The 27,426-nt window shown below is 39.0% G+C and overlaps 1 protein-coding gene across 1 annotated transcript; it reads right to left on the reverse strand.

Annotated features, from left to right (window-relative positions):
* Nucleotides 1-785: 785 nt before the first annotated feature.
* LOC146454355 (phosphatidate phosphatase LPIN2-like) lies at nucleotides 786-27,426 on the reverse strand. Its single transcript, XM_085095471.1, has 26 exons — nucleotides 27,100-27,426; nucleotides 25,033-25,209; nucleotides 23,643-23,993; nucleotides 22,846-22,947; nucleotides 22,338-22,441; nucleotides 21,892-22,021; nucleotides 21,577-21,616; nucleotides 21,382-21,452; nucleotides 20,644-20,726; nucleotides 19,800-19,919; nucleotides 18,526-18,593; nucleotides 17,107-17,200; nucleotides 16,256-16,325; nucleotides 15,203-15,244; nucleotides 14,424-14,486; nucleotides 12,096-12,326; nucleotides 11,230-11,292; nucleotides 10,001-10,086; nucleotides 8,433-8,493; nucleotides 7,755-7,826; nucleotides 6,817-6,923; nucleotides 6,238-6,352; nucleotides 5,397-5,459; nucleotides 3,848-3,888; nucleotides 2,956-3,167; nucleotides 786-2,206 (listed from the first exon to the last, which is right to left on the reverse strand). The coding sequence occupies exons 1-25, from the start codon at nucleotides 27,277-27,279 to the stop codon at nucleotides 2,981-2,983; spliced, it is 2,721 nt and encodes a 906-aa protein (XP_084951597.1). The 5' UTR covers nucleotides 27,280-27,426; the 3' UTR covers nucleotides 786-2,206; nucleotides 2,956-2,980.

The following is a 27,426-nucleotide window of genomic DNA, read 5'->3' on the forward strand; positions in this document are numbered from 1 at the left end:
TAGTAAAGATGGGCCAAATTGTGTGATGATCGCCTGGTCTCTGTGCATAGATATTTATTACGAGCTATTATGGCCGTCTAAGAAGGACTTTGATGACAACTAATTAACGTCCAGTCTTAATAAACAGCTCTAATCTACGAGATCAAGAGAGATAAAGATGTGAGATTTTACTATTTTAGCGTTAGCAAGGGGATCAACAGACATGCCATGGATTAGTCGAATTATAGCTGAAATCGGTCACTGCATGCAGAGAGTTGTATGTTTGGTATGCTAATCTCGTATGCTTGATTTCATTAAGACGCATTTTTCTCGTCAACTTTAATGATATTGTAACTATTGTATAAATGAAATAAACCTGGGGTCAGGTGTTACTATCTTTAGATAGTGTTCAATATAGATTGTGTATCTAATCTGATGAAAGCTGGTATTTGGACAGCTTAAATATAAAAGATACGTTTCTTATTTCTTATGTCCCGGGGCGGGGTTCGACGGGGGGACGTGGAGGCGCTGCCCAGAGCTTCACTCTCTACCCAGTTACCCTTTTTCACATATTGACTTTTACCCTTTTCACAACATGAACAGAAAATTAATTGCGTTAACAACAAAAAAGTGCTGTAAAATGGAAAATAAAAGTACTGTAACGCCTCATTTTTTAGGCACCAAGAGGAATCTCTGCTCAGTTTTACAACTTTTTCTAATACTTGGTTTGAGAGCTGCTAGCTACCCTTGCAGTTAACATAGCATGGAACTTGGGTGCACTTAAAGGAAATCAACCAAAACAGGGATTTGTTTAATAAAAACACTGTTTATTTGCCAAAGACATATTATCACCCAATTTTACAAGGAAGTCTAAGAATATTAAACAACATAAATTAACTAGATAGCGATCGATCAATAACCTAAAAGCACGGCTTTATAACGACGAACTCTGAACGAATATAAGTTCGACTTGCCCATGAAACGGCTTGACCCAAGCATAAACGCAACTTAAGTATTTCGTTTTTAATTCACCCTGAAAATCAGCTCTACGCCAGCGTAAAACGTAAGCACAGACGCAAAAACAAGGATCCAAATAATTCGTTTTCTTAGCGGGAAGTTGCGTTCCCCAGATGCATTACTCTCGTGTTTGAACAAGAACACCTAATCTAGGTTGTTCACAGAGCGGATAACTCTATCCAGCGGATAAATCGATATCCAGCGGATAAAATGAACTCCAACCAATACATTTTATTCACTGGATAGCGGCTTTTCCGTTGGATAGAGTTATCCGCTCTTTGAACAACCGGGGATTAGTCTAAAGTCGTTTCAATGGAAAACACAGAGAAGTCAAAACAGTAACTAACGATTTTTAAAATCACTGTGGGTAACATTACCGAGCGAGATATGAAACTCCGCTCCTTTTCGATTGCCTATATCTCTGTTATTGCTAGCCCCTAGATAATTATTATAACCTTGTTGCTTGACTAAATGTTGAAATTGCACTGAGCACGCAAAACAACTTAAATTATTATTCACCAATCGAAGGTCTTCGTTACACCTATGAAAGTACTTTCTGTTTAGCCGAATACCTGTCACGCAATCAGCCCTGCTTAACTGCGTGTTCAGCCAACAGGATTAGTTCACTAGGGACTACAATTTCATATACAGCAAAGGTATCATGTCACGCATATTTGGTCTAGTCACGACTGTCTTTGTTCGAGGCGTCACGCAACGTTCCGGGAGCATCACGTAACGCTTTGCTTAACGGCGTGACCTAAAAGCGTTGCGTGATTTAACAAGCGTTGAGTTGTGCAATGGTTTTCAAAGGCCATTTCAATTAATATTTTTACCGGAAGTCACTTTAAATTAAACATAGCACGAGCGAATGCGAAATATTACTTAAACCCACTGGAAATTATTTACATGTATAATATAAACAAAAAACTCTCAAAAGGTGTGATTCACCTAATTTTTATATATTTTTGATTCACTCAATATAAACCCAAACTCTGAAATATTAAAAGGTCGAATTCAATTGCAATAGTAATAAAAATTTACTTCATTATAAAATTTTAAAATTCACCTATACTTACGAAAAAAAAAAAAAAAGAAAAAGAAAAATCACAATAATATTATTATATCTAGGGGTTGTGAGACAAAATTATGAAACACTTTAAATAACGTTATTCCTCTTTTGTTGTGATTCAATCAAATATTGTTAAGATGTCTGCAACAAAAAAACAAGACTTAGATTAACGCCCGAAGCTCAAATCAAAGCAAAAACGTTTAAACATTTATTCGCTAGCGTGGAGGACGGTAATATGGTTCCCCTTAAAACGACCGCGTGGCTCTGTCATCAACACTGACTCGGAGGTGAATAATTGTTTTGATATATAGCGGTTTTCAATTTAGCGTCGAAAGTAATTTCGCATTTGCTTCCGTTCTGCGCACTGATTGGTTGACAGAGCTTGCGTCATTTTGCCAACCAATGGGAATCCAAACCAAAATCAATCGTGACTTGCTCGCACGCGTTTTCCCGCGCTCGGCGCCGGTTGCATATATTTGCTTCGAGTTCTGATTGGCTCATTGTGTCGTTTACGTCTGTTGTGATTGGCCAGAGTACGTCAAGTCTCGCCTTGCGGACACCCCGATAATACGGACAGCAGCTTAATCCCCAGCAAAATAAATTACAGACGTTTGACTGAAAAAAATTCCCGCTATTACGGACTCCCGCTATTTAGGACAATAACTTGCGGTCCCGAGGGTGTCTGCAATAAAGGGAGTTGACCAAGCGGTGCTGTCTTACGCCACTATTCGTTTCAAATATTTTGTACCAAATGTAGTAATACTAGTACTTTGCAGTGGCTACAACAGCTTTTTAATTTGTCCTACATAGAAAATTTTTCGAAACGTAAACAAGTGTACGATGTGGCTCTATCGCTCTTTCTCTCCACAATTCTATCATAGAGTCCTTACCGTCCATTGTATATTCCTTTTACTGTTAAGATACTGTAGGTTCACTCTTAATGTCATCGCCAATATCATCAAAGTCATCGAGAGTAATGTCGGGTAGGGGCGCTCTCCAGTAAGTGAAGGAGCTAAACTGGTCAGGCGCTACGAGCCCCGACATCTTCTTTGTCTTGAATGGCGGGAACATTTGGTCCACCAGATCACTGAGTTTAATGTACCTAATGAGAAACACAATGTAGAGCTTAAAATAACGGACAACACTAAAGGAATCTAGTTTATCGTGTAGCCAAACTAGTCCACGATGAAAAGGAATATTCTCACTGGTTCCCTGAACGGTCCGAATTCTGGTTTAAGAATCTCCAAGGACACGTTCTTTAGGGTCTATTCCGCAATAGGAATACACGAAAAAGACGGTATTTGTTCAGAAGATCATTGGAGGGATGTAGCTGTGCTAGAAAGCGTCCAGTCGTGTTTTGAATTTTCCATACATTTGTCTATATAGCGAACCAGCCGTGAACTGCGACTAAAAATAGTTCGCCGGAAAAAAATACAGACAAATGTAAGGAAAGTTCAAAACACGACTGGACGCTTTCTGGCACAGCTACATCCCTAGTGCTAAAAGTTTCCAATTCATGAGTTTTTCAGAAGCGATGTTTTATGACAATTATTTGACATCGGATTCCCATACAAACACTGTTATTTCAGACATGTTTGCCTACTCGTCAAAATGGCGTCGAAAACCGTGATAAGGCCTACTACTCCTCCCTGTTGGAAAATATTAGTATCGCCTTTGGCTCGGTCCAAAACACGAGAAAAAGATAACATTGTCCGAATACGGAGCTCACGTTTGTGAAATGACATCTAAATCCCAAAGTGTAAAATGAACAAAAGTACTCACGATGTTTGGAATGCATTCGTCAAATCATGCCTCACTTCACCCTGTGAATGAATAATTGTAAAAACAAGACGTTAATGCAATGAAGACAAAAAAAGTTACCGTATAAAATGAATCACTCTACTGCGTATTGGCAATTTACATACCGCTAAGTTCCAAAAGTAACATACACATACACATTTGGTTTAGTCTAGTCTAATCTAGTTTAGGTTTAGTTTAGTCTCTACGCTACTCTACTCTACTCTACTCTGTCTAGTCTAGTTTAGTCTCTACGCTACGCTACGCTACGCTACTCTACTCTACTCTACTCTACTCTACTCTACTCTACTCTACTCTACTCTACTCTACTCTACTCTACTCTACTCTACTCTACTCTACTCTACTCTACTCTACTCTACTCTACTCTACTCTACTCTACTCTACTCTACTCTACTCTACTCTACTCTACTCTACTCTACTCTACTCTACTCTACTCTACTCTACTCTACTCTACTCTACTCTACTCTACTCTACTCTACTCTACTCTACTCTACTCTACTCTACTCTACTCTACTCTACTCTACTCTACTCTACTACTTAGTTTAGGTTAATGAATTCTCCACACAATAAACACAAATTAAAATTGGACAATTAAAAATTGCAATGAAACAAGAACGTGGGGAGAGAAGGGAACAGAACTTTCGCCATTCTACTTGATAGCCGGCTCTCGCAGGATAAAAATTAGAACTCTAAGGCCGGATGGTCGAAAGCCGATTAATGGTAATCCCCGATTAAAAATTAACCGAGGTTTTCATCTATCTCATTAGAAATGTTTTTTAAAAGCTAATTGTAAGCTAGCGGTATAGAAAAGTCTAAGTCAAAACTGAGGAACAAAAATCTTCTGGAAGACTCTTCATTGGTTGGTAATTAAGCTCGAATCAAAGTTCACGTTGGCCCAGGATTAGCTTAATCGGGCTTTGAACGATTGGGCTCAGTGTGGCTCAATCATATTGTGGCAATCTCATAGAAAGTAAAGCTATATTTGTGCTCATAACTCTTCAGGGCTCGTTGCTATCGTGAAACTTTAATCATTTAGCCAAGCAGAAAAGATTAACATCACTGTTCGTCGCAAAGTGAGTTAAGGACGGTGCCTACTAATACAGAGGTATTTTTGGGCAGTTTATGACTATGCGGGAAAAGCAGATCTTAGCAAGGGTTATTGGAATCCAAAAAGAAAATTGGGGTAACCACGCATTTTTTAGAGATAATTAAGAAACAAAAAATCTAAAAAGTGCTAAAATACAAAGCAATGTATGGCATTTTTTTTTTTATCAAATTGAAGCTTTGTTATCTCTGAAAAATGCATGGGTACCCCCAATTTTCTTTCTAAATACCAAGAGCACTTGCTAAGTTCTGCTTCATGCGCATAGTTTTAAACCGCGCAAAAACATCCCTGTATTAGTAGGCACCACCCATAGGAAACCCGAGTATCTCGAGATGCGCAGAACGTATGCGCAGTAACAAAAGTAGGTACCGTCCTTAAATGGCTGACAACGTATGGTACATATCTTACCCTGTGGTTTATTGTAAAAATCCTGGACACAGCAATACCAACCGCGCGATAAGAGAGTACATCCTGTGGAAACCAAAGTTCGATATTCAGTCAATTTGCAACAAACGCCCTCAATGAAAAGGTAACTCGCCGACACCATCCAGCCCAAAGTTTAACTTAATGTCGTGTTTTCCATCCACTTTACGCTGCAGGAGAAGCCGCTCGTCGATCGCCCTACAGCTATTTCGCCCCACGAGATGGCTTACGCTAACATCATAACTCAGCTCCGATGGCCTTTCTAAAGCGCGCGAGAGACATCGCCCACACATAACAGTTAACTCGCCCAACAGCAAGACGTCGTATTTACAGCTATGCTGATGTGGAGAACTGTGTATTTTTATCAACAAATAGACTAGAAGCCGGAAAATGCGGCTTTTCTTCAGTTACAATCGGTGGGAGCTTTAACTCTTAATCTAGCGGCTACGCGTCCAATCACTGCATTACCGCGACGGGAAGATGGCGGATACTATAAATCATACTCAGCTACTTTTTTAAGTTGGAAAAAGAGATGACTCCAAGAAGAGTCAAACCCGGGTCGTCGGATTCCCAAGCGGGACTAGACACTAGACTAACGACGACTGGCTACTAGATTTTGCAACGTTTTTGCTAGATATCCTATTTCCAAATATTAAGGCTAACCGCAAGCTACGTAAGCTAAATAAGGCTTACCGGAAGGCTATTTTGACTAACGGGAGTATTATTTTGTTAGTTACCAGTCTGTAACGGTAAATATTCGCCATCTTGAAGTGGGCGTAAAAATAAAAATGCCCGCGACGTAGATGCGTAATAAAATGAAACTCACATTGACTTTGTTTCCAAATCCGGCATAAAACGGATTTCTGTTTGAAGGGAACAAGGTCTGAATATCTCTCAGACAGGCGATCTTGAACTCCTCTGGTTTCTTCTCAATGACTTCTCTGTAGAACAATAAAGAATAAACAGCGTCAAACCTTCGTTATTTCAAGTTTATGATTACAAAATTAAACCAAGAATGGACCAATAATATTGAGCACTTGATGGTAAAAGGTTGATCCTCCCGTTATTTACAATAACTATGTCTCACTTGGGAGGAAGGGGGAGGGGGACTGTCTCCCTGGAATTCCTTTTTTCAGACGACACTCTCCCCCAAAAGAAACAAAAAAGGAAAACAAAGATGGTTTTGGAAATTGTTTCAATGACAATGGGATCACCACCGTTCCTTCGGTGGATTGAGGTTAGCCACCCCCAGGAAGTATTTTTTCGCTCGTCCCCACCCCCTTCCCTTAAAAACTCTACATGCTTATCCCAGTCTCAAATACTAACTGCTCCAGTCAGTATCGTCCAGTTACTCAACCCCCCTCCCTCCCCATCCCTACCTCCCAAGGGATGCTCATTCACTCACCTGTGAAAAGCCTTGATAAGTGACTCAGGAGATAACAGAAGCGGTCCGTCGGGCAACATCAGTTGGTCTTGCTTTACACTCTTCAGGTAATCACGAGTTTGCTGTGCCTGGATAGAAGTAAAGCACAATTCAGAACTGTTGCAGACCAAAAAAATATGCTGTAACTATTTCAGTTAAGCGTGAGATTTAGAATCGCGTTTCTAAATCAACTTAGCCTTAATTTCAGCCACTTCTCTGTCGACACTCCCAAGAAATTCAGACTATCATAACGCTGCCTCTTACAACACTTCATTTACTGCAGCACATGATTTCGACCACTCAACGAAGAGCTTATGCCCGAAACGATAAAATAACCACCAAATGCACAACGAATACACCAGAGGTGAGTCAGTTTTATTCCTTTGTTGAATGAAAGTTAAAATTAAGCATTATTTAAGCTTCGGAATCGACAATGTTTTATTCCCCATACAAAGTCTTATAACGCGTTTAAATTCTCAACGGATAAATACCGCTTGCAGTCAAAGGTCATCGTCCCACTAGTAATTAATTATTACATGCTCTATAGTGACGGGCCTTGGGCTGCCTGTGGTCTAAGTGACTTTTGTGCGAAAATTTAGTGGCGAATAACAAAAACAATAGAGTGTCCCTTTCTCAGGGCCATCGGTCTGATAGTTGCCCCTTGAAAATTTGATGTTCTTAAACTAGTATGTAATTTCCGTGAGGCAACTATCAGACGATTGTCCTTCGACAGAAACACTCTCTTGATTAAACTGATAGCGAATAGCGTAGCCAATCAGATTACAGGCATCATAAAACTAATTAATAATTCACGTTGGCAAACTCAAAATCTGGGACTGATCTTGGCTACTATAACTCCTCACTCTCGCTGTCTTTAACGGTACACACAGTTGATTTTACCATAAAAACACAAGCCTAACCTGTCCAATAGCTCTAGCTGATAAATAAAGAACCTTGTAGCCATTCTGTTGGATCTTTCCGAAGAAATGAGCCTGAAATGAAAAATCAAAATTGATTTGCCCTTTAGCTGACAATGTATATTACTTTTATATCAATAAAGGCAAAAAATTAGAACTGTGCATTCTATGGACTTAACACTTAAAGTGCACCTAACCCCTACAAATTTTTTTCGCTAAAACAAATCCTCTTATTGTCTGGTTTATCCCCTCGCAAAAAGTTTTTGATTTGCTTGAAACCTCGATTTCCTATTGCCACAGAGATTGCACTGTACGTTAGTCAAAACTGCCCAGATATTTGACTAAGGACCTCTTCTCAGACTTGAAATTGTTACAGCACCGGGAGGGGAAAATATAAAATGATTTCCCGGAGGAAATACGTTTTTAGCGATTTCTCCAGAATACCCAGGAAGAACTTGGACAAACTGGCCAATTTTTTCAAGTTGCAATCCATTTCCATCCTAGCCATCCGCAGCCAAAGATGATTGATAATAATTTCTGTGCACTAGTAGACTTACTGTTAACAAAACTGGGCCAATATTTTAACGTTTCCATCGATATAAAAACGTCTTTTGGATATTCAAAGTGACGCTAAAAATAGGTGACACGGCCCCTTTAAATACGAGTGAAAGGACTACATACCACTCCTGATTGTGCCCAAGCCTGTCCAACTACTGGTAAAATCTGACCCAAGACATCAGACCTACAAAACAAATATTCTTTTACTCCACAAGCAAGAATCCTTCTTAAAGGACCCTAGTCAGCCTCCGCCATTTTCGATGCCATCGAAATTATTGATATTGCATGGTGAAGCGAAATCTTATTGCTTAACTGTAAGTTGTGTTCCTGAAAGTATGTTTCATTATCTTTAGTAGTTTCAAAGTGATTTCGTTCATTTCGACATGCTCCGAATTAAAATTAATATAATAGCCAAACTCTTGCATATAAACAAAAACAAAGGCGTGGCTGACTAGGGCCCTTTAAGGCCGATTTAGACGGTACAACTTTTGCTTACCACTGTCGCATGCGATTTCTAGAACGCGCGCTGCTCGCGTCATGCAAAAAATCGCACACAACTCTCGTCATTCAACATTGCCTATACCTACTTTGATTGTCGTATGTTTTAAAATCCTACGACATTTTTTGTGACGTACACGACAGTCGTAAGCGAGTTGTAGGTTTCATTTACACGAAACAATTCGTGTCGTAGGCCAGTCGTAAGCTTGTCGCATGCGACAAAGTCGTACCGTGTAAATCGCCCTTTAGAGCGGTTTTCATTTGAGTGTCGTAAAACCAAAACCAAAGTAATTACTCTGGCCAATCGCAACAGCTGCAAACAGTGTAATGAGCCAATCAGAAATCGAAGCAAATACATGTAACCGGCGCCAAGCGCGGGAAAACGAGTAAGAGCAAGGTGCGATTGGTTTTGGTTTTGATGCTGATTGGTTGAGAACGTGGCGCGTGATTTTCTGGCCAATCACAGAGCGAAGTAAAGCAAAACCAAAGCAAACGTAAAATTACTTTCGACACTCAACTGAAATCCGCTTTATGTGTCAATCTTTGAGAGTCCTTGAAAATGGCGCCCGCCAATTTCCAATTATTCACTCCATTTTTCAAGCCGGCCAGTTCTTTCCAGTTCAGGGGCGCATAACACCTTAGGAAAGCACATGCAACAGACAAATAATAGAAATCTCACTGAACTTGATCCCAACCGAAATTTATAAAAGAAATCACAAACGTCTATTGTTGGACTAAAAATAGCCTATTGTCAATAAACAACACTAAAGATATATCGTAACTTAAGCCGCCGTTGCACGTTGAAACATTTAGCTGAAACTTGTGGGCAACGGCGCTGCGAAACAAGTTTCAGCAGGCGTTGCACCGTGTAACATGGTCAGTTTCGTGAAACTTTTTCAAACTTCCGTTGCGAGACAAGTTTCGCGAAAAGTAGAACCGCTTTGTACTTCTGCAACGGCTCGCAACGCCGTCGCAATGGTGAAAAAGCGACCGTGTTTCACTGTGTAACACCACTTCGTGAAACTGGTCTCGTTCGCCGTTGCACACAAGTTTCAGCTAAAAGTTTCAACGAGTAACGGCGGCTTTAGGTGGGCTTTGTGTATCTGACCTCAGGCTAACAAGCTAAAGAGTTAGTCACCAAATGATCACTGAAGAAAAATATTAACTTGTCGGTTGTCTTTGCCTTGACTTACTTGGTTATTGTACCATCGATGTCTGAGATGACAATTTTGTCACTGTGGTTCCACAAGTAGATTGTTGCCATGCACATTGCAGTGCCCTGGAACACAAAACAAACCACAGTAAGCTACTTATAACACTCAACAGTAGACAAGTCAAGATACAGCGGTATTTTCAATTGAGTGTTGAAAGTAATTTCGCGTTTGCTTTGGTTTTGCATTACTACGCTATGTGATTGGTTAACAAAACTCGCACCACTTTCTCAACCAATGGGAATCCAAACCCAAACCAATCGTGTTTTCGCTGCACACGTTTTCCCGCGCTTGGCGCCAGTTGCATGCATTTGCCTCGAATTCTGATTGGCTCGTTGTGTTGTTTACATCTGTTGTGATTGACCAGAGTAATTACTTTGGTTTTGGTATGACACTCAATTGAAAACCGCTCTAACAAGCAGATATCAGAGCTAACTTAGTTAACCTTATGACTCCAGAGTGGAAATAGCAGTTTCTAATTTTTTAAAGTTATTACTCTGGCCAATCACAACAGACACAAACAGCGCAATGAACCAATCAGAATTTAGAGCAAATACATGTAACGGGCGCCAAGCGCGGGAAAACGCGTGCGAGCGAGGCAGATTGGCTTTGGTTTTTGTTTCTCATTGGTTGATGACGTGGCGCGAAGTTGCTAACCAATCAGTGAACGTAGTAAAGGAAAACGTGAGCAGACTTCGACACTCAAATGCCACCGGTCTAGTAGCAAACATCGTTGTAAATAAGGTTTAGTAGATTCGCAAGTTCGTTGCACAAACTAATTTTCATACGATTTTATCTTTGAGTGGTTTTGAGCGGTCAAACCCTTTTTAATTACAGTCAAATAACAGGGGGCGTATTATACATGGGCGTGCTTTGTACGCGGGTAAATTCACGTTTGTTTTGGTTTTCTTGCTACGCTTTGTGATTGGTTAGCAAAAATCGCGCCATTTTATCAACCAATGAGAAATGAAACCAAAACCAATCGTGACTTGTATGCATTCATTTTCCCGCGCTTGGCGCCGGTTACATGTATTTGCTTCGAGTTCTGATTGGTTCGTTGCGCTGTTTGCGTCTGTTGTGATTGGTCAGAGAAATAACTTGGTTTTGAGTTTTACGACACTCAATTGGAAACCGCTCTACACGGCAATGATCGAATAATTATTAGAAAGGTGTGTACGCGCATTTAATCTTATCAGTAACAGTCACTGTACCTGGTACTTTGTGGTCACTGAAAATGTTATGCTGTTAGCTCCTTCTTTTAGGTTCAAGCTTTTCTGGAAAGGAAAGAGATGAAAGGTAATTTACTAAAAGAGACTATCCCCAAAATGAATGCCAGGGAAACAAAGAGTACTTTCCATTTGTCGGAAGAAACCAAAAGTCTATGGTAAACTAAGTGTGACAGAAATTTTCCGTTTGAAGAATAAACCGAACATTTCTGTTCCATTCATCAAGCCTTTTCAATTTTATCTTTCAGCCATTTATTGAAAGTAAAACTATCAGTGAGTCAGCATTTTGTTCATTGGGCAAGGGTACTTGTAAAGAGGAAAACTTGCTTTTTTTCTGCAGTCATTGGCTTCCTACTACGAGTTTTTGTGAGTACGGCGTAGTGGCCATGACAAGTCCTCGAAACGTAGACGATCTCGTTGTTTTGGAGGCACAAAAGGGTTTAGCTATGATCATTCAAAACAAACGCGTCAAGTTCGTCGCTCACAAAGAGTAAAATGAAGCTTTCTGGAACTCTGTTCTTACTACTTCGCTAAAAGCTTGCAGCCAGATCTTATTGCGTTCGACGTAGAAAGAACGCACTCCTAATACAGATTGGAGTCGAGATTGTATGGGACAGTCAATCAACGAATGAATGGATCTTGGGACGCTTATCTGGCACCTCCCGCAGATTTTGCAGGGGCGAATGACATCATCACCAATTTGGCAAAGGAGAGAGAACCTAGGATCGAGATCATCGAACGCACTCCCTAATCTTTAATTATTACTACTAGTAGTAGTAGTAGTAGTAGTACTCGTGCTAGAATTTAAAGATCTATATTGCGCCTTTCGCAAAGACTACAGTGCCACTTACAATTTGCTCCGATGACAGCCGCGTAACTTTCTTGTAGTTCCTCTTAGGAATATCAGATTCATTTCCACTGGCACACTCTGATATCTTCCTTTCTCTCTCGTCCATCTCATTTTCATTGTTGCCGTCTTTCTCAGCAGACTCCTGGATATTCAACTGTTTTCTAGCAGTGCTGCCATGTACTCTCGGCCGTGGCTTATCCTTCTTAACGTCGTCATTTTCTTCATCAGAACTCTGAAATAAAAATGTCAAACTGTCAAAATTCCCGCGCGCTGATTGGCTAGTAACTATTGCCTATGAGAGTACAGACAAATGACGTCAACTGTAACACGTGCGCCTTCTCAACGAAAAATAAAGCCATTTCCTCTCGTACTTTTTCCATGTTATTGTAAAAAGTGAAACCACTCGCCTGTGGAAATATAAATCACCGATTTTACACTATTAAATTCCGCGCGCTGGTTGCCGAATGGATAGTAGCTATTGGGGAGTTTAAGAAGCTACTACAGTGACGGCAACAAGAACGTCACAAAACAATAGGGTTAAATGAAGAAAGACGAGGGTTAGGGTTATAAATTATAACGTTATAAATTTTGGTACATTTCTCCGCCGTGCAAGGCCGAACAACGTCAAATAACCCAATTCAAGGTTTTGTGAAGAACGTGAGCACATGACGGTAAATTCTTCATTCTCTATCTCAACTTGAGCGGCGTTCCCAACTTTTCTGTTACTGGATAGTTCAGCCACATTGTACAAGATGAACGAATTTCAACAAGCGCAAAGTAGTACAGGTAAGGTGGACTTATATTTTCAAGTGACGTTTACGTTGGCGTTGCATTGGTGGTTTCTTTAAAGTCCCTATTGCTTATAAGAGTGCAGGCAATAAAAAATGACGTCAGATGTAATGCGTGTGCTTTCTCAACGGAAAATAAAGCTAATTCCGCTCGCACTTTTTCCCATGTTGTTGTAAAACATGAAACCACTCGCCTGCGACTCATGGTTCCACTTAAATTTTGAACAATTTATGGTCTACTCAACAATTAGATTATGAGCGAGATTTCTATCAAGTGATAGTTGATGAGGGCGAAGCCCTCATCAACTATCACGCATAGAAATCGAGAACGAATAATTTAATGCTTTTAGTATAAATCTACTAGCCCTTCAACAGGTTACTTTTTTTATTGAATAATGATATAAATAGGTCACGTCACGCGCGCACTGTTAGGTCACTCACTCTACTCACTATCTACTTAACAATTAGATTATGAGCTCGACATTTCTATCGCGTGATAGCTGATGAGGGCGCAGCCCGAATCAGCTATCACGCATAGAAATCGAGAGCGAATAATCTAATTGTTTTAGTATAAATCTAGTAGTCGGTCAAAACTAAACAAGTAAATTATCTATTTCCTCATCGCAGACACTTCGAAAACGCGACAAAGTGGCCGCCATTTTGTTGAAAACCGCTACTCACTATCTATCACAGAATAGATAGCGAGTAGCGTAGCCAATCAGAGAACGGCATTCGTGATAGAACACTAGTAGATTTATACTAAAATAGAATAGATAGTAAGTAGCGTAGCCAATAAGAGAACAGCATTCGTGATAGAACGCTAGTAGATTTATACTAAAAGAGTATAGACCATAGAAAATGCCATAAATTTGTTCAATAAAAAACAAGTCTCTGTTGTATCAAAATTGTACTATTTAACATCCTAGAATCTGAAGACTTGTATGAAGATTTTGAATCTCTAGTAAAAAAAAGTCAAATCACAACTGACATAGTTGTATGTTACCGTTTTGTTATTCCTTTCCTTCCTACCCTATTTCAAGTTTTCCTTGTCTTTTCTCCTGTTACCTTTAAAGAAGCTCAAAAAAGTTCTTCATTATTTTAGTCCTCCCAAAAACCTTTCCTTATTCTTGTATCTTTGATATTATAGCTCAGTCTGCCTTCTTACTTAGCAGTTAAAGTCTGGCCCGACTAGATTAGCTCTGCTACCTGCGGCGCTAAGAAATTGTATATGTAAATTTATACAAACACCTAATAAAGTTCATATGCCCGGCAGTATTTGAACTGAAATCTTGGACAAAACTAGTTGAAAAAATGCGAATTGTGCGCATAGAGTTCAATCTCCCTTAAGGAAAACACCGCCTGGAGAGAAGCAAACCTTCAAAATGATATTACCAAGGGTATGCGCAAGTATGACCTGTAACTCTTGCTGAAAACTAAACTTACGTCATCGTACTATTAGTAGCTACTTGTGTGGGCCACTATGAACCCTTTCTCAAGCAAATTTGTGTGCAACAAAATAAGTTAAATAAATCACCGCTTACCTTTTCTTCATTAGCTCTCCAAGGAAACCAGTAATACATATTTCTGTAACTCCTCCTTTTTTCCTAAAAACACAAGGCATAAAAATTATAAATATTTACCAGAAGTCCTCTCCAAAAACTGGCTGAGGGCTGTTTTATTTTAGTCTTTCAAATGGTGAGTATCGTAATTAATATTGGTCCCACACTTTATTCTGTGGATAAAGGGTTAGTTGTTGCGTCGGTGGGGAGTAGAAACGAACATTTGTTTTATCAACAGAATTGATAACTAAAGGTAAATTCAAGTCCAGCTTTCTGAACAGCGCTTTGCTAAGACAAGTTCAGTGTTTAATATACTATACAGGATGGTCTTAACTTTTCAACTTGTGGATGAAATCTGAACGTTTTACTGTTCAAATGAAAAATCTCAAGGCCGATTTAGACGGTACAACTTTTGCTTACGACTGTCGCATTCGATTTCTGGAGCGCGGGCTACTCGCGTCATGCAAAAAATCGCACACAACTCTCGTCATTCAACATTGCTTATACCTACGATTGTCGTAGGATTTTACGACATTTTTTGTGACGTACACGACAGTCGTAAGCGAGTTGTAGGTTTGATTTACACGAAACAATTCGTGTCGTAGGCCTGTCGTTAGCTTGTCGCATGCGACAAAGTCCTACCGTGTAAATCGCCCTTAAGATGTTTCACCATATTTTTCAGAATTAATTCAAGACTTTCATCCATTTTTTCGACCTTGTGCCATCCAGCAGATCTGCGTGCTTTTAATCTACACACTAACCTTTTTTGGCATATGCTGTTTGACCAGGGACTGACAGGTTTCCTATCAATAAAACAGAAATTAAATCTTCACAAAGAGAGAGACGGCAAATTTTTGAAGCTTGGTCTTTCTTTGCTAATCACCATATAGGAAACTTTTGACATTGTTGATCCTAGCAGTATGCAGGACGCAGGTCGCGAAGGTTACAATAAGTATCTTTAGCAACGACGACGGCAACGGCAACGAGAACGTCAAAAAGCAATAGGCTTAATAACCAAAACAACAACTCTACACGTGCATTGCACTTTTTCGTACATTTCTTTGCCGTCACTGCACAACTAGAACGTGAAAATTCCTGGTAGGACGTTTTATTGAGGACGTAAACACACGTCGACGAGGTTTTCTTTCTCTTTCAAAACTTGATCGCGGTCTCCAAGAATTCACCTCCAGGAAATTTTACCTACATTTGACATTTAAAGCGAGTTGGAATAATCGCGGCGACGTTTGAAAAAACGCGAATTAAAGGGGCAGTATCATGGACTTTTTGACCTTTTTTGTTAAAAATGGTGAAATAAGACCTTCACTTCGCTACAAAATAATTCTAGAACAACGAGAGGAGAGAAATCAACCCAATTCTTGACAGGAACAACTCGTACTCTGTTCTAGCGCATTTTGGAAACAAAAATGCGAGAACTTGAAAAACATTAGCCTAACATTTTCAATTTTCAATCCATACCGGCCTACCCTGTCTCTGGCCAGAGGCACTAATCGACAGCTTTTTTGTGCTGGGTGATAATTTATAACAAAACTAGACAATTATTTTTTGTTTCTGTTGTCAGACAAACGTTTTTCGGTTTTGAAATGACATCAAATTTTCGTGATACTTCCCCTTTAAGTTTAATAGTGACGTTTTCGCTGCCGTCGCCGGCCGACGTCGTTGTTTAAGCTCGCTAATGAATATAGTGCCACTGGCTTTGATGGCATGATACAGCCATAACACGCCCTCCGGTCCCTCTTTTTGCGCTTAAAGGACAAACAAACATTAGCAATTAAACAGTTCAAAACGTCTTTTACCTGTTTAAGAGGTCTTTGAAAAATGACATGGGACATCAACATTGGAGCTGCGATTTGCCAGTTATAATACCTACAAGCATACAATTATTCGTAACCCAGTGAAAAAGCAATATTTTACAACGTTCAGATACTCAAGCGTGTTAAAGCAGCTGGCACTTGTTTCCTTTGTTCAGAAGCACTGAAAATATCCTTGTAGTCAACGAGCTTCTAAAATAATTCAAAATACTAGCCTAGTGAGAAAGCTTCAGTGGGAGAGCTTCATGTAGCCTACAGAACAAGCCTTATTAATTTTTTTTTTTTGCGCTTTCCAGGCAAGCGGACGAGGCTGGGAGCTACGAACGGCGGCTCCGCGCTCGCCTTCGTTCACCTGAAAAACGCAAAAAAATATCGCCTGTTCTGCAGGCTAGCTACATGTATCTTGTTGCCAAGTACATAGACAAACCATATACTAGCCTGTGAACAGGCTCCCAAGTGGGGTTTAGGGCGAAAAGAAAAATTGGCGAGCCGGGCGAGCGGAGCGCTCGATTTTTGTCTTCGCCCTATACCCCAACTTGGGAACCTGTTCATAGGCTAGCCATTTACTGGTACCACACAATTCTAAAGCTAAAAAAATGCCTTGGATAACTTAAATTAGACTTGCAAAGGATAAACAGTTAAGCTTTCTCATGACTCGACTTTGAACTGTAAATTTTGGTGTGTGGCTCATCTGAGAATGCAGCTCACCTGCTGGAGTTTATGGCACAAAGATTAACTTGCTTTTACGAAATGCAACATTTCTTTATAGCAGATACAAAAACAAGTCAGATAAGAAATAAGCTATGTTTTAACTGTGGGTAACTAAGTCCAGTTACCTGTCATTTATCCTGATAACAAGCTTAGGGTCTGACAGCAGCGCTGGGTTGTTAGACAAGTCATCAAATGTCACCATAGAGTGAATGAAACTTTCTACAAATTTAAAGCAAATTATCAAATAATGATCTTGATAACTAAAGGGGTGCCTGAAAAAAAAAAGCCCTTAGTGACTTCTGATAACTTGCTAGATTCGCCTTCCAAATTGCCTTTTATTACCTTGTGAAACGAAAGGAGAATTTGACCTTACATCAAAAGTCATTTAGGGCCTTATTCCACGCACTAGAAAAAACCCCGAAGTGACTTCTGATAAACTGCTAGATTCTCCTTCCAAATTGCCTTGTATTCCCTTGTGAAACAAAAGGAGAATTTGACCTTCTATCAAAATCATTTAGGGGCTTATTCCGTGCACCCGTTGTACTGTAAAAAGGTATGCTGAACAAAACAATAGAGAACCAGCGTTTCCAATAAAGGAAGGTAGAGAGCAATATTCACATGCTGTGTAAAGCTGCCTTAATGGACTATTCTGTAGACATTACAGTCAATCCATGTGAAGCGTGACCAGTATTTCCGAGAATGAAATGAACATTCCAATTCTCTTTGTAATGTCCAACATGTGAATGGAATGTTGGACATTTCTCTGGAAATCTTTCTGAAAAAGACGCATTAACAGAAAAAAAAACATTCAAAATACTTGGGAAACAATAATTGTTGTTCTCGAAATACTTAATGCTGTAATGTAAAGAAAAATTCATAGCTTTATACCGTCAATAAACTAGGAAAATTTCTATGGCAACTCTGAAATCTTATTGGCGATGTTCAAAACTGACATGTGACTTTCAAAACTCCGTTCAAATTTTAAAAATACCGGTCATGCGTGACATGAATTGACTGTAAATGACTACAGAAAAATTTTTACTAGTCTGTTTGCCAAAACCGACGTCAAATCCTGATGTAAGGCCTATTTACATGACAGTTACCATTGACGCAGTTCCAGTGTATTTTACCTATTCCATTTTGGGACTATAGGCCCGGGGGCAACTCCCATATAAAAGTGACAGGGGTGATCATTGGTAATTTTGAAAAGAACCCCTAAAAGGTACCAGAATTCTGTTTTGTGGGCTAAGAGGTACCAAATCAGTTGATTTACATTAACATGTACTTCGTCTTATATTCTTCAGCTCAATACCCTTAACAGGTATCACCATACCTGACGAAGTCATTTTAGATTTTGGCAGCCTAAGGGGTCCCAAACCACGAATTTTAACCCATAAAAGGTATGATGATCACCCCTGTCACTTTATATGGAGAATTCAGATATTGGTCACTTCTAGGGTTTAAGTGGTTAATGGCAGAGCCTGTTTTTTTCCTCTATAAAATGTCATTAACTTGAGACAAAACTTAATTATAAGTGAGCTTACCTAAAGAGACCTTGCCATTTCTGAGCTCCCCACACAAAGACATCGCTATATCATGGTATTCCTCAACCCTAGAAATAAACATTTAAAAGAATGGTAAGGAAAAATTGACAAGAATGGCCTTTCTAAAACAAGGATACTAAAAAGCTGAGAACGTGAAGCAAAGATAATGAACCTGACAGTATCCTATAATCCTGGGCCGGGTTGTTCGAAAGCAGATTAATAATGGTAATTGAAGTGAGTGGAGTGCAAGTTGGTCTGAAATCATACGCATGATTTCAAAATCAAACAAGTGTGCAGTGCGAGTTTGATTTGAAATCACAAGTATGATTTCAGACCAACTTGCACGACAGAAAGTTCAATTACCACTTCATTACACCTATTTTGAAATCACAGAGTTTTATTGTCAGTATTAATATTCTATTTTTGTTACTTCATTTCCATTTTGATGGGCTAAAGAAAGGATGCGATTTAGAGCAAAAAATGGTGCAATTTGGGAATAAATCGCACTGTTGAGAGCCAATCAGATTGCCAGGATCACCAGTGATTTCAAAATGGGTGTAATAAGGCTAAAAGTTAATCACGGTTTTCATCTTGCTCTTTAAAAGTGGTTTTAAAGCCTAATTTCAAGCTAAAGGTAAAGAAAAGTCTAAGCCAAAACTGAGGGGCAAAAATCTTTTGGAAGAATCTTTAGCGATTAGTAATTAAACTCGAATCAAAGTTCACATTAACCCAGGATTAGCTTAATCGGGCTTTGAACAACTGGGCACTGGTGAATTGAGTGAGGAACACTTGGCGCGGTTTGAAAGTTTTTTCCACTAATTTTTTTTCTTAAACAGAATCAACATCTTTGTTGTAGATCACACTCATTGATGTAATCCCCCTACCCCTATCCAATGTAGAGCATGTGGATATCACATGCGTAAATTCGTCTTGGTTCATCAACATTGTAAGGGGGAGGGGGCATGGAACCATGTCGAGATCAGCCCACAGAGGCCTCCCTCTTGAAAATTTTGGCCAGGATTGTAGTTCAAGAAAACGCTCCTGATCTGATGGGAAAAGCTCTTACAAATTTACAACAATCTTAGGTATAAGGAATGTTGAATGACGAGAGTTGTGTGCGACTTTTTGCATGTGAGCAGTGCTTGCGCTCTAGAAATCGCATGCGACAGTGGTAAGCAAAAGTTGTACCATTCAAATCGGCCTTAATAATGAGCACCCTAGGTGCTAACTAAATTATGTCATGATTACAAAACTTGTTAGTGTTAAGCTCTTACGCTGTGTGTTTAGATCCCTCTCCAGCAGTAGGCGAACAAGGAAGTGACTGTCCAATGCCAGACTCCCTATCATCTGATCCTGAGCCACTCTGCTGTTGCTGTTGTCGTAGCTTAGAGTCTCTGTTGATTGAACAAACCACACATGCTTAATGATATTAAATCTTGGATATCTACTACATTTGTCAATGTACAGTGTGCCCCTTCGTGCAAAGTCACCACCATTTTTATGAAGGGAAAATCTGGCACAAAATAACATAAATGACATGTGCAATGTTTGTGTTTTTCATATGTGTATCAGAATCCAATGACACAAAATTTCTGAAGAAATGGAAAATGGGAAATCACATTGTTGTAAAGGTTAAACACATTCACCTGTAAATTTCCCTCCAAAATTAACTACAGGCAAATAACATAATTATGATAATGTGACTTCTAGTTCACCTGTGGGCCTCAAGTTTGATCAGTAAAACCTTTGGCCAGACATCTTCAGTTAACCCTTTAACCCCTAATATCAGAGAACAGATTCTCCTATCTTGTCCCCATATCTTTCTTAAAAAAGTACTGGGAGAAGATATTAAAATATTAAGAACATTCACCTTGGATGATCATATCCTTAATTCTCATAACCTCAGGGGTTGATTAAGCAAATATTACAAGGAGAAATTTGATGCTGATCACTCTTAGGGCTTAAAGGGTCAATACAGTTCAAGGGTTTTATTAGATGTTTTTTTTGGAGGGAAATCTGAAAATGAATCACAGTTGGATTCTCCCAAATGAATACACCCTTGATCCATTTGAAGATTAATGCAAAATTAATCCAACATTTCATAATGCCAAGACTTACAATGCCTGATGAAGGTAAAGTGCTGCAACTTCATGGTCAACAGTCCTTAAATCGTCTAAAAGAATCCCCTCCTTTTCAGCAATCTGTAGAAATTATATTGACCTCTTTAAAATGAAGGTAACTACAGTTCTTATCTACACTGTAGCTACTTTGCATGTACAAATCGAACGTTACACAAACACCTGAGAAAGTCTGAAAGCAATAAGAAACTACAAAATCCATTCAACCCTACCTAGGCTTAATTCCCAGCCATCCGTTAAGTCAAATTGTCACAGTCACTTAAATAGACTAACTTAACCAAACTTAATAGCTTAGGTTAACATTCCAAAACTTGACAAAGTGACAGCAGTTTTCTCTGGTCTATACTCTAACTCAAGTAGAACCATGAGCTACAGCTGCGAGTGGTTTCACTGCCAATTCATTTGATTTCATTTTATAGTCTATAAGAGTATAGACCATACAAAATTGCCCTTGATTTGTTTTTTTACAATAACATAGAAAAAAATACAAGTGGAATTGGCTTTACAGCTGTGCTTTCCACTGAGATAGCATGCGCATTCATCTGACGTCATTTTTGTCTGTACTCTTATAGACAATAGCTAGGAGCCAATCAGCGCACAGGAATTTTGACAGTAATTGTAAAAAAAACTGTTTTGATGTTTGTTTATTTATTTTTCTTTTTGGGATTTATCACTCTACATCTCCCTATGTTACTGAAGGGAAGCTGTGCCCACTTACCTTGTGATGTGATTTAAATGATTCTCTCCTTTTTGCTTTATGCACATGTTTAATATCCTCTTTTCTCATTTCTGTGTCAACATGAAGGAACTGATTAGGTTATGTGTTATTTTTGGGACAATGGGAAATGAGAAGTTAGGCACAATTTATTATAAATTAAGTTAATAAAGTAATGGTTGATGCTTTCATCTGTACCTGAAGATTTTCTTTCTGGCAAAAACCTTCCCTCTGGACCCTGAGATGAGGAATAAAAAACAGCCTGAATAACTCAGATTTTCAGAACGATGTAAATTTATTCAGTGAATGGCACAGGCATAAAGGGAAAAATAAAATCTGCGTTCTCCTACCAGGAGTCGAACCTAAGACCTTCCAATTACTAGTCTGGATGTTCTACCACTGAGCTACAGGAGACTCGTGGGAGCTAAGGCCATTAAACCAGGTTCATGAAAACATCCTGCATGCTGCTAGGATTTGAATGTCATTTATATTTCTTTTAATATGATTACTAACCTGTGGTAGTTTCCCCCACGCCCATCTGATCTCACTTTCCCTTGCGATGCTCTCTTGGGACTGTTTTAGCTCTACTTCAGAGTCACTCAGGTATCGCTGAGGGTCCGGAGGGCGAAGGACTTGTTCATCACTGTACATAAGAAAAATAAATTAAAGCAAAGACTTGTGAGTATCCACAGCTGACACGTGATGAAGTATTTAACCCTTTAACCCCAAACATCAAAGAACAAACTCTCCTATCTAATGTCCCCATACTTTTCTTATAAACATACTGGGGAGAAGTTATTAAAATATCAAGATAATTCACCTTGAGTGATCATATCCCTAATTCTCATGACCTCAGGGGTTGAATAAGCATTGATATTACAAGGAGAAATTTGATGCTGATTGTTGTTATGGCTCAAAGGGTTAAAAGTACTAAACGCTGGCTTGTTATTTTCTCTCACCTGTGAGTTGGTGGTGTGCCAATGGGTGAGTCAAGGTCAGAAAGTGGGTAGAACTCTCTGCTAAAGCCGCTGCTGGATATGGACCGAGAACTTGATTCTCGCCACTACAAAGAACAATGACGCACACTCAAAACAGGCCAGTTAACATATCACAGTTAACAATAATTTGGTCTGTGACTAAAACAACTCACTTCTTTTTTTCCTGAATTATTTACAAAGTAAATGTTGTACATGTGTAATCCCAGTCAGGGATCTTGTTAAGATTTGCAAAAGGAGGTATTCAATTTGCAATAGCAGATGGACGCCATCTTGGTGTGTCTCCCAGGGAATGATGGGAGCAAGATGGCCGCAGAAAGAATGGAAACCAAACATGGCAGAGCTTGAATTCAGCGTTGATTTTGAAGAAAGAAAATTCTCAAACCAAGAGCTATTTCTTTTCCACAACTTTTCCCTGAATGTGACAACCCTACATTACAGAGTACTAAAGAAGGATTAGCAAATCACATACCATTGTTTCACTGTCTGACAAGCAGTCTTGTGAATCAGCCAAGTTCCGTGGTATTGGAATAGGAATACTGCCTGATTTGGCAGGACTACTTTCTGCTACCAACTAAAATACAAAAAAAATGTGGCTATAAATGTAATTTAGGCTAAGTTAAGCTCAAGACAATTGCAGGTCAGTGGTGTGCTGCATGGTGGGAGATGCGGGATGGCCTGGGGTGTTGTGCAGGGGCCTAAGTTCTTTTTTCCCTCTTCTGTGGATGTCAAGGTATTCATTTTAATTTATGTATGTTTGCTGTTCTGAAGTGTTGTTTGCAAGTGTTTGTTCCCTGTCCATCATACCCTCTGTATTTTTTTTTCCCACTGAATTCTCACGTGATGGTGCCTGGTGGTTGCTGCTCACAGGGTTGTCATAATTACCCTTTGCACTCGCATTGAATTGCATGTGGCTCCACCAATGTTACATGCACACATACCTCATGCTCATCTTTTGGTGATGTGTTTAACAATCATAATATTACCGGCGCATTACTACTGTATGAGGAGCAGGGATGGTGCAGTAGTGAGAACTCTGGCCTCCTACCAATGTGGCCGGGATTCAATTCACGGAGTTGACGCTATAATTGGGTCAAGTTTGTAGCTGGCTCTTGTCCTTGCTTTGAGGGAGAAAAATGAATTTGAGCCATGCGAACAAAATGTGATTCTGGTACTTCAAACGTTTTTTCAACAATCTTTTGAAGTACCAGTACCAAGTAATATTCTTGAAGATAACCCAACCAGCTTCTCATGTTATATGGGACCTACCTCTGAAGTGTCATCAGTCTCCTCAGAAATTTTTCTGTTATCAGTGAAATCTAGACATGGCTCCTTGATTGACAACAACAGCGACTCCCCAAGTTCACCTGTCTTAGGGTCACTATGGTTACCATCCTTGCTTTTTTCACTCTGTTCTTCAACAGTCTGATCTAGTATCTTTTCGTCTGTTCCGCTGTCATTTGCAGCGGTCTCTTGCGCTGCTGTTTCACCCTTGTCGTCATCTGTACCTGTAAGCTGTTCCTTTTCTAAGGCAGATGCTGTGCTTGTTTCCTTCTCTGTGGTTTCAGACAGTTTAGTAGCACTGTCTTCCATGCTGACTGTTGTGTTACTGCTACTCTCCTAAACAATAATAATAATTATTCAATAATAATAATCATAATAATAACAATAATAATAATAATAATGGCTTGGCTCACAGGTTACACTACGCGCCCTGTGGTGCCTCTTTTTCTGTGCATACAGATAGTTTTACTGCGCATAATAATATACATTAATTTTTTACAAGGCTAAAAAGTTAAAAAGATATTAAAAACCAAATAGTTTCGACTAATCAAGTCATCCTCAAGGTAAAAAGACCGTCCCCTACAGGCATACATGTATTTTATGTGCTTTAGGTGATTCTCGATGGGAACAGCTTCGCTACATAAGAATAGACTTGTTTGTTGTTCAGACTGGGGCTCTATCGTTGGATCATTAAGCCTTCAATGATTCTGCGCTTGTGAAAAGATTGGGCCGTACAAAGTATTCGCCAACTTAAAGAATGGGCCGGGTCGGATTCTCACGTAGGTGACGGGCAGGTTCAAAGTCATTAGAGGGGTTCGAATGTTCATTGATTCGCACCTCCACATTTCTCCTGGTTTCACCGATGTAATCAACAATAATAATAATAATAACAATAATAACAACAACAATAACAATAATAATAATAATACATTTTCTTTATTTCTCATGGAGTTTTTTACCTCTTTTGTTAAATATGGCGAAATAAGACCTTTGCTTAGCTACAAAGTAATCAAATAACAAGGACAGGAAATAAATCAACTCAATTGTTAAAAGGAACAACTTGTGGTCTGTTCTAGTACATTTTGGAAAACAAAAATACAAGAACTTGAAAAACTTTTAAAACCTAACATCTTTCAAGTCTTAATCTATTCCAACCTACTTTGTATCTGGCCAGAGGCACCAATCAAGAGTTTTATTAGACTTGGGTTATAATTTACATAAGAAAACTAGACAACTGTGTTTGTGTTTCTGTTGACGGACAAATATTTTGGGGTTTTGAAATGACATCAAGTTTGTGCGATACTTCCCCTTTAAAGATAAAAGCTACAGTGTAAGGGGGCTCAGAAAAATATGAAGTCTACTGCCTGAGGTTTACCTCGTGTGACGCATCATGATCTTTTTTAACATCCTTAAGTCTTTCTGAAGATGATATTGGAGAAGTCAACAGACTGTCAGACAAATCATTCTCTACTTCTTCAACAAAGAATGCTTCGCCAGCATCACCAAGTTTCATCTGCAGCTCAACTGGCTCACCATTGATTTCTATGTCAACCTGCAGCAAATAAAGATAGTTGACACAGCCTTTAAGCCCAAACCCAAACAAGCCCAAACAGTGATCAGCATCAAACTTCTCCTTGTAATATCAATGCCTATTCAACCCCTGAGGTCATGAGATATAAGGATATGATCACTCAAAGTGAATTTTCTTGATTCTTTAACACCTTCTCGCCAGTACTTTTATAAGAAAAGTATGGGGACATTATAGGAAAATTTGTTCTTGATATTAGGGGTTAAAGAAATAGAACCAAATATAAGCTAACAATCATTTTACGTGGATAAAAAGTGCTATAATTATTCTCCTTGAAATCACTCAGTCTGCTGTCCATCAAAGTTTCTGTAAGAGACAGTCAGGTGCCCGAAACCTCAACCTTACTGAACATTTGTCACCTTTGTTATAAGAACACTGTTGAAACCAGCACATTTGTAGGGGTTCGGAGCCAACTTAAATTTTTTAAATCACCCTATGTGATTTTCGAAAATCACACGAGGGTGTGCATGTAAATCAGAAGAGACAGACTGGTCATTTCTTTTCTATTATTTCTATATTTGATCAACTGGTGAAATTTATCATCTGTAATGAATTCATTGCTTTGGTGTGTGCATCACCAGTAAAAGTAACGAAAGCTGTATACTGGTGTTCTGGACGAAAGATCAACATGGGAATAGTTTAACAAACTCTTTACAAACAAAACTTTCCATTGAAAACTGCAAAAATCCATAAAATGGCATCCTGAATAATATGCTGAATAAACATTAGTAAATCAATAGACTGAATAAATTATGATTGAAGACAAACATTTCACCAAAACAACCTCGCCATGCATATTTCATATCCATGTTCCAATTTAACATGATATGCATTCTCAAACTCACAAAGACAAAATAAATCTTCCTTCTGCAGTTTTGTGCCAGTTACACGGGAAAATGACTTTCTCAAAACATTCCAAACATATTTTGGACTCCACGGAGAACAATAGAGTTCAACTCCTTGGGGGTGTGTTTCGGGTGGTGTCATTTAAATAGCCAATGGGTTTAAAGAATTATTGTCAAATAAAGCAAACAGAACATAAACCTACCAAATGGAGGACAAATGTCGACGATTAGTAAATTATTGTTTGGAAAAAATCATGCGAAAAGCCGGAACGTCGTAGACGTCAACTCTGACGCCAAACGTAGCTCTAGTTTCGTTTCAATCTTTTAATTGATTACCAGTCATCTTTCTGCAATTATTTATATTGATCAATGTTTGCTGTCATTTCTTTCTTGTGAAAGCTCGTTCGTATAACTAGACAAAAAGTAAACAGCTATGACGTAAAACGCGAAAAAAGAAAAAAAAATCCTTTGAACAGTTCTTCCGGTGAATGAATGAAATTTACATCTTCGATTTCAACAACATCCGTTAACGTTGATGTTAACGATTGAGAATTCATTCAGTGCTGAATAGAACGTGATACTACGCATTAATCTAAATGTTCAAAATAAAACAAGTAAGGTTGGAAAAGACAAATGAGAATTCAGATACATTTTATCAGATACAAAACTTTGAAAACAAACTTATGGTAGCGACAAATTAAGAGGGTGACGCGATTGTCCGAAGAAAAACTCTTTCACTTTCATGGTGAATTTAACTCTTTAAACATAAATATACGACTTTTCTCATCGACGAAACCATAGACTAATGAGACATATTCAAATAGCAGAAATTGCAAAACAGAAAAGTTCAAAAACTACGCAAAATCTCAACAAATGAAAACAGGTTAGTTGGTTATGATTTGTCAGCAATATTTCCTGCGCAATATTTGCGATCTGAGAGATGATAACGGCGTTTTCTACCATAATTCAAATGAAGCAATGTTAAGCTTAGGTAAATAATGCAACTTACGATCTTTTCTCGACTGCGAAGAACGCCAAGTTTTCCAAATCTAACGTGGAACGGCGAACCAACGAAGGAACCATCTTCGTGCCGAACAACCACAACATCAATGGCGCCGGTGAGAGTTGCAGAATTTATCTCGCTGTAAAATCCGCGAACGTTCGACACCAAACGGCCAAAATAGTTCATTCTTCAAGATAAATTCTATGTCTTCCACTCTGATCGCATTTCTAAACTACAATCTCATTCCACAAGGAAAGAGAGAGACTTCTTGTCAAGCCATCAACAAATGTAACTCACTCATGCACGGCAGTATGTGATATTTATAAACGCTGG

The sequence above is a fragment of the Pavona decussata genome, unplaced genomic scaffold (genome assembly GCF_977016875.1).
Source record: "Pavona decussata unplaced genomic scaffold, jaPavDecu1.1 SCAFFOLD_302, whole genome shotgun sequence".
Classification (NCBI taxonomy): Eukaryota; Metazoa; Cnidaria; class Anthozoa; order Scleractinia; family Agariciidae; genus Pavona; species Pavona decussata.

Bases quoted from the DNA above. Each gene is read 5' to 3' on its own strand.
- LOC146454355 (XM_085095471.1), bottom strand. From the start codon at position 27,279: ATGAACTATTTTGGCCGTTTGGTGTCGAACGTTCGCGGATTTTACAGC. The intron at 19,920-20,643 runs GTAAGTCTTGGC...TTCAATCAACAG, and splicing joins CTTTACCTTCATCAGGCATT to AGACTCTAAGCTACGACAAC. The intron at 17,201-18,525 runs GTAAGCTCACTT...TTAAATTTGTAG, and splicing joins AAATGGCAAGGTCTCTTTAG to AAAGTTTCATTCACTCTATG.